Consider the following 14,679-nt stretch of genomic DNA (forward strand, 5'->3'; position numbering starts at 1 on the left):
CCTAAGGAACCAATCCTGTCAATTTGCAGAGTGTGGATTTACATAGAATTAGCATAAGGCTAAGAGCTATCAGAGGAGAAGCCAGGTGTGGCTAATTTGCATATTCTTGGCTCTGCGAATACTAAATGAGTTACATCAAAGCCATTTTAATGCCATGAAGGGATTTTTTCAAGAAACTTCTGAAAATGTCATTTTGATGAATTTTTTAGTTTTTAGGGATTTTATTAATGCCAGGAGAGGAACTTTAAATGTATTTGAAATATCCTAATCCTAAATAATACAAACACGTTACCGTACACTGACTTAGTCCTTAAAACCTTCATCCAAAGAGTCAGAAAAGTGGCTTATTTTTAGGTGCAATATGTTAATATGTTTAAGGTGTACGTTTTTGTTGTCATGCTCCTTGACAACTATGTAATTGTGTAGGCATGGTAAAAAAACAATTCTGTTTCTCTGTTTTAGCCCTTCTTACTTTATTTCTTCCCTTATTTCTTTCAGGCAGGGTTTTTTTTACACTAGGGGCCTGGCCCCAACACCAGATGTTGCTGTGGAGCAGGGCTTGACATGATCAATAATTCAATTTCCAGTGTAACAAAAAGTAATATATATTTTTCTTCGTAACTAACATTGTTGCATGTTTATTACATTTGAATGTTTATTACATCTGATACATTCTAAATATCTTCCGATACCTGTTGAGCAAAGGTCAGTTGCCTGCTTCACCTACCAGTCTTCCTTTGGTGAGCATGGGCCCTCAGCGTTGGTCTTACCAAGTTAGCAGTTAAAAAGACTGTATGCATGTTCAACAAACTTTCAATAATGAGCTGTGGGGCACGATGAAGTTGGCCCCACAGCCAATAAAAAATAACAGAATGACGTTCAGTAAACTCGGCAAAATCTCTGCATTGCTAGCCATCACAGTTATGATAGCCTAAAAGCAAGGCAATATAATGTATCAAGTCGACAATAAAATACATTTAGTACCTTGCCATTAGAGCAAAAATTCAAGATTAAATGTTGGGGGCTACTCCAGCTAGAGGATTTCAACACCATTCAGTCTGGAAAGGACAACAAAATACTCCAATCAATCTACATTGGTTCAAGAGAAAAACATGGCACTGCTAAAAATAATAATCACTACGGCAATGACCACTGCTGAGTCAGAGAAACATTTCAACATTGAAAAAGATTTACACAGACACACAGATTTACACAGACACACAGATTTACACAGACATTTACACACAATGCCAGGGGGACAGAGGTTACATGCACTTACTATGCTATCAATTGAAAATGAATGTATTCATGGATTGGTGGACTTTGACAGAAAAAGTTACTGACAAGTTTTCCCGGATGACAAGGCAGATGCACTATAAATTAATATATGAATATAATGTACTAGTCATTGACAAATAAATCAACAACAAAAATACATCTTGCGCCTTTAAGCCCACACTTAACCTTCACTTAACCTGATTTAAATGTGTGGATCTCAGCATCTCAACAGATATAAAACTGTGAAACCCCTTTTAAACCTGCACATTCTGTGCATTATCCATGATCCAAATCACCTTAGGTTTGCCATGATACGTTTGCCTTCTGTTCTTCACAAGCTTCCCAATTAACCACCCTTTCATCAAAAGATTGTAATTTGTGTAGTTGTTGTTGTCAAACTCGAAGCTGCGCAGCTTCCGATAATGATATATAATATTATATTATTTGTGTGCATTTATTCATCTGAATTGAAGTATTTTTACTTTTTCAAAAATTACTTTGAATTTAACAAGGGCGAATAATGTAACAGAAAATGACACAAAAGGCCTTAAAAAAGATAACAGGACAACAACAACAGGAACATAAATATTGGGAAATACTGTATGCACACCATTGCTTTCATTCTGCAAATGCTTGTAGAAACCACATTTTCTTGCCAGAAAACGAATCCCTGTGACAGACCATCCACACACAATTGCACCACATTCTCTTCCACATTCTGATACACACACAAAATGTACTTTTCTGAGTATGTTCTCTCACCCCCCCCCCCCTATTTCTCTCAAATGCACCATTTCAGAGTGATTTTATTAGATGAAGAATTAGATGTAAAGATTTCCCGTTGGGACGTACCATCCACACAGGAGGGTGCCGCGCGCGTCGTCCCCGCCACCTGCCCTGGGAAGCAGGAGCACTTGACCGTCTGCGAGCGTTGCTCGATTTTGTTCTTGTTACAACACCGATGCAGAGCTACCACTTCACAAGTGCCTGTTCTCACCGTATGATCTGTACGAGACAAATAATCATTAGCAAACAGGTCACAGCACCTTTAATGGGATTTATTATCTCTCCGTTCTCATGTTACAGTGCAGACATCGTGTGTTGGCACATCATGTTAAGCACAGGTGAAGGCCACTGCTTTTCATTCCTGAACAGCCTTGTGAGAAGTAAGCAATTAAGTGGCAAAGACAGGTAGGAAACAGCATACCACTTCCTCTCCACAACTGTGAGGCTGAAAGTTAAGCAGCGGCAGACATTTGCATAAGCAGCAGAAACATACAATTATGTAATAGACAAAGGAATATGTTTTTTCTGTTGTTTTGGTTTTTGGAGTGGTGTGTATGTGTGTGTGTGCGTGTGTGTGCGTGTGTGTGCGTGTGTGTGCGTGTGTGTGTGTGTGTGTGTGTGTATGTGTGTGTGTGAGGAGATGCATCACTTTAAAAAGCAGCTGACATCTAAATTACTCTCATGAGCTCCATGTGGCTCATGTGCATAAAACACAGGCACACGTGCACACACACACAAACAAACACACACACACACACACACACACACACAGACACACACAGACACACATACAGAGACCCAGAAGATGGGAAAGGAAAGAGTAAAAAAACGGCAGTATTTTAAGCCAACTTTTGGCCGACAATAATTTATTTATCAACTGTGCGACTCAACACTCTCCTAATTACTGGTGGCATTTCCATGAGTTGTCCTTCAATGAAGGTGTATTTTGTTCTTGTGGTAAACAACTAATTAAGAGCAGTGGGATATTGCCCTCTGATTGGAGTTTATTTGGGCAGACAAGCTTATCTAATTAAACCTCATTTGCATAACTTGGAATAATACAGGTGGACTTCTACTGTATGCACGAGCTGTAAGAAGAGAGAGAGAAAGAGAGAGAGAGAGAGAGAGAGAGAAATTAATCAGGGAGGGGATGAGAGAGAGAGAGAGACAGAGAGAGAGATGAATCAGGGAGGGGATGAGAGAGAGAGAGAGATAGAGAGATAGAGAGAGATGAATCGGGGGGGTGAGAGAGAGAGAAAAAGAGAGAGATGAGGGTAAGAAAGAGAGCATATGTAGAGAAAAAAATGGGAAGAAGAGTGAGAGAGTGTGAGACAGATAGGCTATGCTGTCATAGGGGTCATGGCACCTCTAAGGGGGTGCAAGAAAATTCATCATGTTTATGTTCTTAAAAAATGACCTCTTAGTTCCTGAGTCTTCAGATAGACAAGGTGGGTAAAGTGAAGACAGAAGCATAAAATCACACTTCTCCAGGTGGTGTTCTTTTCTGAAGCAAAGGGAACAGCAACGTTCCTCTTGAGAGGCAAAAAAAATATTCATAGCATCCACCGCACAGACAAACAAACATATAAGCTCAGAGACACTTCGGAACTAATCCCACCAAGAATTGAAGAGGTGTTTGGTAAGGAAGCGATAGAGAGGACATTTTGGAGACAACCGTCCACACACACACACACACACACACACACACACACACACACACACACACACACACACACACACCACTGTAAAACAAACACGGGGTTTCAAAACACCGGGAGGCAGACTCACATTCTGCCAGGATATAAAAACAAACGCACGAGGCATGCTGACGTCTTGTCGATCACAGGCAGAGACTTAAGCGCGAGAGCCACTTCAAGAGTAGATATCCAGCTGAGAGGGAGAGCTGTTTTGACCAGATTTATAGGCTCTGTATCCCCGCCACTATCCCAGAATACATCATGAGGATTTGGGCGATTCCCTTCTAATTCCTCTGGGGCTAAGATAGTTTTTTTTTCGGACAGCACTGCACCAAGACAGAGTCTCCTTATCCTAAGACTCTGGCTTGACGATGAATACGTGCCACTAGTAAAATGCTAATATTATTTGCAAGGTAACAAAGAATAAAATTCTGTGAAATTCAAGTGAAATTCAAGTGTTGGATTAAGAACCAAGCTGCCTAAATGGCAGATTTCCTTCGGAAACATGGGAACACAGGATTTTCAACATGACTGAATCAGGCATCAGTTTCCATGCAAAAATTACAGTGTAAATATTTTACTTTTATTATTTTATTTTATTAAACTTGATTATACATCTGATTGTAAACACTCCATAGTAATTGGAAAACCTTTGTTCATAACAGCTACAAATAGTGGATGAGCTTTGATAAAAAATAAGATGCATTGTGATGATAAATGTTAAAAGTTATGTATAATATAAATCTAACTGTTCTCAGAAATAAAAATGTTATGTCTGTTGTTTTAGTAGGTTACTTTGTTCATATACATAGATCAAACCTCTAACCAAATCACAATGATGCAGATATGAGACTGTTAGATTGCTTGTAGGTCTGTGTCAGCAAGTCCTTAGGCTGGCCACACATGGAATTATAGGTGTAGTGTTGGGGGCAAGCATATTTAAATATAGCCCTGAATTTTCCAGAACATTCCCTTTTGGCAATCAGTCTTTTCTTATTTGAAAATTAGGATACATTTGAGGAAAATAAAGTAGTCTCAATCAAGTCTATAAATACTGTCTTTGATTTGTATTGTTTCATTTAGACTTTCCACAACCACTGCCACCTCCACCACCATTGCTACTCACAAAATCACATAGGTAATAAAGCATTTACACATGCCTTAGTGCTATGTCTACATTGGACATAAAGCAATAACAAACACATTTTCATCCTCAGAGAGACTTTAAACTTGAGGATAGCTTGTGGGACTTCTCTAGCCACCGGAATAGTAATACAGTCTCGCGTTCAAAACTCTGGGGAAATTAGCGCTGGCTGACGCTATCGGGTGGAAATATAATTATGTGTAAGATTAGTCGGATCCAGAATCTGCTGAAATGGCAAGCGTCCTGATTAAGTGTCCAGTCAAGTCAGTCGCAGAGAGCGAACGCTATTCACGCAACACACAATCCAGCATTGTCCGAGAGTTGTAGATGGATATGACCTTCTTGGTTGCAATCGTCCTGATTAATCCTTATAGGGTGCAGCTGTGACAATGCACCCAGCGTGTGAGGAGAGAATTCACTGCACGAAAGCAGACTCAGTTTTTCAAGGATTCAAGGATTCTGTGACAAACAAGCAGATGACGGATGATATTGATGCAGGACAATTGACATGAAATGGAGAATTGTATTTTGAATTAGAATTAGATTTCAGCATTCCTTTTCAATAAACTCATGGACTGTACACATCTTGTAGGGCAGTTTAAAAAGGTTTGTGCTTGCTCACATGCATGAACACACAACACAGTTATTCAACATGTTCCCACTCTACTGTCTTCTGTCATCGCCATGGTAGCTGGTACCACACCTCAAAACATTCCAAGTTATAACCTTTAAGAGTTGTTTGATGACTCAAAGCAAAGAACCAGGGTTCTCTCTAGGAGGAAGGTTCTGTAAAAGCTTTATCTTTTCACAGAACCCCTAAAAAATCTTTAAATCTATTTTCAACCCATGACCCTGCATCAGCCAGCCTCTGTAAACCTGTTAACACTCATATGATATAATGTATTTATACCACACTTGTTTGTCACCAAATAATAATTAAGAAACAGATTGAAATACACTGTGTCTCACCTGTGTAGGCCTCAGTCCTCACCGGTAATCTCCAGATGCTCACCATGCACAGAAGCAGCAGCAGCACCTGAGTGACAGCCTTCTGCATCGATCTCTCGCTCATCCTGAGGAGATGGAACACAGGGAAGACATGAGGCACAAAGGACTCAGAGAAGAAAGGAAATCAATAAAGGGAAAGAATTGAAGAACTAGAAGGTCACTCGGAGAGCGTAGACCTCCGCCAAGGCCAAATGGCGTATCTCGCGATGTTAACGAAAGTGAAACTACATTTGTGGATCCCCTCTGTGGTTTGGATCTGTTAGGAAATGTATTAGGTTCTTCCTTGGCCCATGCTACACCCTTCCACCAAGTTTCATTACAATCTGACTGGTGGTCTAGATAAAAAGGAAATCAATCAATGACAGGAAAGAAATTGATTAAAAAAAGTAATTGATTAATTAAAAAAAAAATTAAAGTAATCAAATCTATTAATGGAAATCAATGTTTGTATATAGATTCTATCATTCAGTGTCTTGAGGATTGTGCCGTTCCAAGTCCAAATTACAGCCACTGAAACACAAAGGATGATGTTCCTGTGTTTTCAAATTGGTGTGCGGTGGAATCGTTGAGTTCCTTTCATCACACATGTCAGAAAGCATATTCTATATATTTGAAGGAATCTAGAACATATCCATAGGGCTAGTATTCACTGTGTTTGGGTGTCTTGAAGTCTTGATCACTTCCTGACTGACTTTAGACATATGCGAGACAGCCTGAGTATTGGAGTGGTACAGCTTGGTTTAACTTAGTCTGATGTGTGAAAATCTGTCAATGTCTTTCACTGTGTGAAAATCTGTCTAAGGCATGGACACAGAAACAAATACTGCTCAATCCCTTCTCTTCCCTCTCGCTCTCTCTCTCTCTCTATCACTCTCTATCTCTCCCACTCTTTCTCTCTCTCTCTCTTGCTCTCTCTTCCTTTTGCTGACAGGAATGGATCTTGTGTGGAGAGGGTGACAAGAGCGGCGATGACGACCCAGCAGACAAAGTATCGCCCGACCATGTGGGATGCCAGGTTACACGGTCGGTTTCACCCTCTCATCTAATTGCCTTCCTGTCCCTTCTCTCTTCCTGTTTCCCTCTGCGCCTTAATTGACATATTGATTAGGGATTCCTTTACACAGGCTATTAAGTTTGCTTCAAACTTGCCTTTTTTCCAATGATGTTTTGATACCGGGACTTTGCCCTGAGGTATGCTTTAAGAGCAGGAAGAGACTGACAGACAGATTCATTGATTTTTCTCTGTTAGAACGAGAATGATTAACTCTCCTTATGAATTTATAGAGGAATGCAAAGATGGTATGGAAAAGAGTCAGTTTAGACATTTGTTCAGCATGAAATAAAATAAAAAAAATCTGATGCTATTACAGATTATAGGTTTTTGGATTGAATTACATTATGTTTGAATAGGATAGAAACAAGAGCCATGTCTTGAAAGAGACACCTTCCCATCACAGGAGTATACCAAGGTGTAAACTACGAAATCAGAACACAGGCGCAGATAACAGTGTGAACATCTAAAATAACTTTCGTGGAAGTACACAGACATTCTTTAAAACTATTCAGATACCTGTCCATCCAGCTGTAACATTCATTCCAAGCCATTCCAGATCAGGGCGCTACTGGCCTGGTATGCATCTGTAAAACGTGTTGTTGTGCAATGCTCCTGGTCACTAAGTGAGGAAGAGTTAAAAAATACTTTCTGTCATTTATGGAAGGTTGTTTGTACAATGATGCTTCCAGGAAACGCATCCCTGGCTGACAGCAATCTGAGCTCTGAGATTGACCTTGCCCACTCGCCTATATATACCCTGGCAAGTCAGTGGAGAAATGTTGGTTCAGATCACGCATAGGTTTTAATTTGATGTGGGAGCAGTAATTCATTCATTATATTTGTCTGCGTTCTCATCACGCTCTATCACATGGGGGCACTATCTTTTGTTGCTCTCTTTGCTTGCCTCTGTCATTACCCAACATTATTATTCATGATGTACAGACACTTGAGAACGGGCAGATGTATGAGCATACGAGGGGCACGGCTCAAATTGAAATCTGATGAGGCCGCAACCTGCAGTGGCAATGAGTGTCAAAAGGAGCATCCAATTTACTGAGTCTGCTACTAATCACATACTTAATGGGACCGCCCAGTAATGATATCTTGAGCACAGGATAGAAGTGCTGTAGGATGCCCCCAGAGTGAATCTGCCAACAAGCTCGAGGGGAGAAAACTAAAATGAAAAGAGAAGAAAAAAAAGACAGAAAGAAAGAGAGACAGAGAGAATGAAAAGAAAGAAAACACAACACAGTTGGTAACACTTAGGCACTGTTAGATAAGTGTTACAAAAAGACTGGGAGAGAGTAGATGTTGATATGTGGTCGATATGTCTGTGATGTTATTCATACTAATGCAAGACCTTCAGCATTCCACACGGCTATTTTCACACAGCAGGAAAGAAAAGAAAGAATCCCAGCCATCTTGTTTTTAACTATCCTTTCCAATATTGCTGACCCAATGCATAATGGTTAACCTACTTATTCTTTTCAATATTGGTGACACAATGCTTAATGGTTTACCTACTCTACCTCCATGTACCTACCCTCACATGGTAATCACAGTGTGAGTGTCTATCAGACAGGTCTGATAAGTTTGTTATGTGACTATAAAAGCTGCAGCTGTTAGAGACAGGCTTCCTCGGTAATGCACCATAAATGCATTACCTTCTATTATACCCATTCTTATAAAACGCACAGATTTCCCCGCACAAGTTGTAATCAGATGCACTGTCTGTATCCCCTCCCACAGGTCACCTCAGTCTCATCTAGGGATGCACGATAATATCGGCACGACATCGGTATCTGCAGATAAAAGCTTCAAAACGTAATTATCGGCATCTGCAGATATGAACATTTCTGCCGATGTACCTGGCCGATAAAGTGACGTTCAAATGATGCGCACGCGAAGCAAATGTTTTGGTTACTATGAGCGCCAACAACGTAATTCAACACGTCGGCTGTGTGGCAGTACTTCATAGTATCAGAGGATGTTGACATGCTATTTGTCAGGAAACTTTTCAGGAGATGGAAGAGGAGACGACAGCTTGGCCGTAACGTAGGTTGCATGCATAGATGCAGACCACCCGCGTGAAACGCTTTGCAACATTACCTGTCGCACGCTAATAGAAGTTAATAAGTTGCTAGTTAGCTGGACAACACTAGCTGGTTAGCTTGCATGCTACGTGACACCAGCGAAGTTGATGATCTCATTTGACGGGATGTGAAACGTTATGTCACGAGCCCACGCTATCTGTACATGGCTTACTTTTGCATATATGGAATTTATATAGCTAACTTGGCAATAACCTTACATAGATTAGTCTAGAAATCCTAGAAGGGATGTTATTAAACTGTAAGTCAGTTAACCAACGTTAGCTTGCCAAGTTAGCCTAGTTGCATTTCCAGAGTGTAGTTGTTCAAGTTGGTACTGTTCAAGTATGAAAATTGTGACGTGAAAATATAAATAAATTTGCCTTTTTGGAAATAATTTCAATAGTTTCATGAGTGAATGTCTATTTCTAAAATGATACAAATCAAGTTTTTAATGTCCCGTATCTACAGCAATACCCTATCATAATAACAGATTCATTCTAGTACAGGAGAGACTTTTCAATAATTAAAAAGCAGAGGTGTATATATCGGTATCGGCATCGGCAATCGGCCAAAATGAGCTTGTAAATATCGGCATATCGAATATCGGCTAGAATTCAATATCGTGCATCCCTAGTCTCATCACATCACATCACTCTTCCATAGAAGGTGACACATCACTCTGGATCTCTGTCTTATATTATAGTACGCATCTCCGCCTTATATTATAGTACGCATCTCTGTGTGTGTGTGTGTGTGTGTGTGTGTGTGTGTGTGTGTGTTGCACCTTGTGCATGTAGTGAGTGAAATTAAATACTTAAGAGTGTGTTACTGATTTGTAGTTAGCACATGTTTTAGTTAGTATTTTGTGAGGACAGTGTGTGTAAGTAACAGCTCAATATTCAAAACATCTCAAAATCTGACACTCCAAGCTCTATACCAAGTTATTTCAAGTATGTACATTTTGCTTCCATGCTGATACACAAGTAACAGCACTGGGCCATTGCATATATAGTATATCATTAAACCACTGCGTCTCTTAAAAGGACAGGACACTGTACTCTTTTTCAATGGAAGAGCAACAATGACCTCTCCCATGTACTACAAGGAAATGTGAAAGATTGGCCTTCAAATCTGCCCGTTACCAGCATGCTGTCTTCTATAAAACTTATTTCCTCAGTCAGACTGGCTGAGAAGCGCTCCACAATTGTGATTGTGTGTTTTATTCTAATACAACCTCATGTTTAATGCATGTCTCTTTGTCACAAGATATCCCCTGGGGAAATATGAAAAATGCATGTGTGTGATGGCCATGGGCATAGTAGAGAAAGAATATCACACAAAGATTCTGAAGTATTGCAAAAAACAAACCAAGTATTACTATACACGGTCACTGGGGAGACGTACATAATTAATCCAGAGTCTGCCGCAAAGACTTCTTTCCATGTTAATTAATTTTAGGCTTTGTTGTAGCAAAAAACAACAGCACTTCTTAAAGTGTAATCACTTTTGTTAACATGCTTCTGCATAGACTCTTCACTCCTTTTTTGTTAAATTTTCATCTGTATGCATATATAGGCAGCCTCTTTCTGTTTGCAAATGTGTGTTTTTCTATTGGACTTTTTCACCCACTGTGTTATTACAGCAGAGCAGCATGTGAATGAAGCTACATTGTATTTCTGAACTCCTCCAGCAGCTGTCTTGTCAGTGTTGTTTTTTTCTTTTAATCTTACTACAATTCATTTCTTTCCAGTTCCTTTTTCCAATTCCAACATTTTTGCTACCACTTAGAGAATAATCAATAACTGGAGGGTGATGGCCATGCATGGTTTTTGAGGTACATTTAGTCACTATGAAATAGTAACTGTTGTTAAGGGAATATTCAGCCTATTTTTTTCGCAAGGATTCATTGATAATAGAAGGGTTGGTAATCACACATAAAGAAATTAATGAAAGATTAAGGGAGTCGGCTTCTAAATCAAAGCAGCAGTAAGGAGCTTTTACTAAAAACTATTGAGCTAACTAGCTAAAAGACGAAAGACCGAAAAGCCCTACAAAACACCAATATAGCAGCAGAGTTGGCAATGACAAATGCTAGCTAGCTGGCTATCCTGTATATTTGGCAACGTCAGGCTGTAGAAGCTGTTCTTACATTGTGAATAGACTGGACAGCTTATGAGAAGGTCAGGTGTGTTCATTCATCCTTTACATCAGTGGTCCCCAACCACCGGGCCGCGGCCCGGTACCGGTCCGTGAGGCATTTCCTACCGGGCCGCAAAGAAAGAATAAATAATTTATATAATTTCCGTTGTATTAATTATTAGAGTCTGATGTAACATTCGCCTGTGCCTCTTGACAAGTCAAGACCCTTTTCTCGGTCACGAGATATGTTACTCAAAAAACAAGCACGCAAACTAGCGAAAATGAGTAAGAAAACAAACGTTCTTAGAGGCATGCAACTGAAGAGACGTGTGCACAATCCACAGACTCCACAGCAACGCGAAATCAACTTCAGACTGATCAAAATCATGTCAAAGCAGAAAGCAAGCACCTGTGGATTAAACGCAGACCTAACTTCACCAGTGCAGAGGTGGAGGTAGGCTACTGTTGCAGAATGTGTCCATAATGCTTATTTATTGATTCACTTATATTTGCAGTGTTCGTGTAGTGCTTTTTTAGAACATTACGATGCCTCTTAGAAGCATACATTTAAATGTGAAACGTAATTGTTAATGATTAAAATATTCTCATATTTTTTATTTTTATAATTATTTAAATCGGAGGATGTCTGTAGAATTGACGTTAGCGCAATCACCAACGGTTTCTCACAAATTAAGCCCTTAAAAACAATCTGGCTGATTCACCACTGCTATTTAGCGTTCTTAAATTCTGGTACAAGTTAAAAACAAAGCCCAGATGAGAAAACTTTCATGAATGCCAGAATTGTCCCTGCAGTTACTTTTATACACGGAAGCATAGGTGCAACTCGCGTTCAAATGATAACTCTCCGTTTTATTGGTGGATCAGAAATTAAACTGTGTATTTGATTTGTTTGTGTCAGTCCAGCCCTTTGCATTTCGCCACTGAGGGAGCTTTCACTAAACAGTCATAGGTCCTCGACGTTTTTTTTTTTCTCCGTCTGTGACATTGCGCCCCCCCGGGAGAGTGTCCGCGCCCCCCACTTTGAGAACCACTGCTTTATAGGATAAAGTACAAGTCAGTACAATGGTGAGTTGTATTTTTCATGCACTTAACATTCGTTTTTATGCCGGTCTTGTTATTTTATTTTTGCTGTATTTATCTGCCGGTCCGTGAAAATAATGCCTACATTAAACCGGTCCGTGGTGCAAAAAAGGTTGGGGACCCCTGCTTTACATGACCACATGCCTTCAAAATGAATCTGGGGGAAAGTTTCCAATTGGGGAGATTTAGTACATTTCATTCTGCTATCTGATTTAGTGTGTCTGTGAGCCATACTCCAAAGTTACTCAGAGTCTGGCAAGACATGATGATGATGAGGATGATGATAAACCTTTATTAATCCCCGTAGGGAAATTCAGGTGTAATAGCAGCAAGGAGAGTTAAAGGTAAGAGCGGGTTACAAGGTAATAGGAATAAAATATATAAATACAAAATAAATATAAATAAGATAAGTAAAACACTGAGCAGCTGGCCCTAGATATCTGCGCTGGGTCTCTGAGTGATTGGGTGGAGTGAACAGCCTATCCGTAAATAAATAAATAACATAACACGGATGTAACCGTTGTAAGACATAACACTGTTGTAACCGTTGTAAGACATGTTGTAACTTCTTCCCAACATGAGAAGTTCTCTCTTCCTTCCAGCGTTTCCTTCCTTTCTTACCTGTCCTCCTCTCTATCTTTTCTTCTGTTTCTTTCTTTCTTTCTCTTCCTGTTGCATGCTTTCCAACATATGTGAGGCATTTCCCCTTTTGTAAACAGTCCAGGAACACCCAATATGATAAACAGACAGGATGCCACACATACACGGCACTCCTGTTAACATGACATGACACCTGACACTACTATTTGTTGTTTTGACATCTTGGCGAAGCTTTGGCAGCCTGGATCGCACATGTCACAGCCAGGGATCAAGAAACAGACCTAGCATCTGGCTATCACATTCCTGGCCTCGAGAGCCGAGAGCTGTTAAATAAAACATTGTGCAAATCCAGCTAAAAAATAATCATTTTATATTCATTTAGCTGTTACTTTTTGTGCTATAGCATCTGCTGGGTGTTAAAAATATATATATTTGTATGTATGACATTTGGATGGTCCCCTAAAGACTATCTACAGATTATAAACAAATGATCTGTTGAAACTATGTTTACTGCAGTTTATGGTTAAGGTTAGGGTTAGGGGTTTGGTTTGGTTAAGGTGATAAACAATAAACAATTAGAAAGACTGAACTTGAATTTCAACACACCATCTGTAAAGTCTCTGTAGATGGAGTATCCGAATTAAGTGTTATTGAAAATGTACCGTTAATGTATTCGGAAGAATTTTAGACATTTAAAGATTAGAATAAATGTTCCCCCTTTACCTGAAATAAAATAATTTCTGAGCTCTTATCCATGTGGCTGTATTAAAGACTTAAGAACCAAGAACCATTTGCAATGATCTTTACAAAGATATAAGCAACTTAAACACGGCTTAACAAAACTATTGTCAAACACGCAGCCCGTTTCTTTTGATCAAGGATTTCTGCTCTCCCTCCACTTTCTCCCTCCGTCTCCTTAAATACTAGCTAACTAGTGTGCGATTTCAGGCAATGTCCTTGGAAAAAAAGAGAGAAAGAAAGAAAAGAGAAAAAAAAAGACGATACCTGGCACCATTAGGAGTCCCATATAACCGCCTTGTTCGCACCAATCAATTTGACTCTCACACTCTCACCATTTTATAGTCTTACCCTTTTCAAGTGGGTCTCATGATACATATGCTGCCTATTTTTGATCTGTCTGGCCGCATTAATTATGAATAATTTTTTAGTCGGGCATCATATGTCTCACCAGCTGGACTTTTAAGGGCAAAAGGAAGGTGGAAGCAGACAGCGACAGTCGCCGTGAAAGCTTTTTGATGTCTCCATTAAGGGGGAGGGAGGGGGGGCAAAGCAAATGGCTTCGAGAGAATGAGCGGGTAAAAAAAAAGGATGAGAGTACTGGCATTTTAATTGAAGTCTGCTTGTCAGGCCCGATGTATGATGACACAGGTTTTTTAATTGCTCTCAAGTTGCAGACAAGTGGCTGTGATACTCTTATGGCTGTCTGGTTCGTGATACTACAAAGATGAAACATTTTCAGAATGAGCACGGTGTAAGATTTCAATTCTTGTAACACATACATTTATTTTGTGACACACTATATATTCAAAATGCGTACATGCATACTATAAAGTCATGTTAAATAGAAAGTTAACAATCTGAAGGTTTTGGCCAATGCTCAATGTTGCAACCATCTGTTTGAAGAGTAAACATTTAAATATCAAACACATTTACATTAACACCATCACTTTGCTTTGACACTGTTTCGCACAGAAACTGTTGCAAAGTATGATGGTAAAACCACTCAACCACCTCTTTATTTCCAGTGATGGTGGGAAC

At 39.6% G+C, this 14,679-nt stretch overlaps 1 protein-coding gene across 1 annotated transcript in view; it reads right to left on the reverse strand.

Annotated features, from left to right (window-relative positions):
- tafa2 (TAFA chemokine like family member 2) overlaps nt 1–14,679 on the reverse strand; it is a 46,182-nt gene that overhangs the window by 12,061 nt on the left and 19,442 nt on the right. The window contains exons 2-3 of the mRNA XM_031582836.2: nt 5,875–5,978; nt 2,131–2,283 (exon numbers count right to left, since the gene is read on the reverse strand). Coding sequence (XP_031438696.1) covers nt 2,131–2,283; nt 5,875–5,977 — 256 coding nt within the window. The 5' untranslated portion in view covers nt 5,978. The remainder of the gene's footprint in view (nt 1–2,130; nt 2,284–5,874; nt 5,979–14,679) is intronic.

This window comes from Clupea harengus, chromosome 16 (assembly GCF_900700415.2).
Source record: "Clupea harengus chromosome 16, Ch_v2.0.2, whole genome shotgun sequence".
NCBI lineage: Eukaryota > Metazoa > Chordata > Actinopteri > Clupeiformes > Clupeidae > Clupea > Clupea harengus.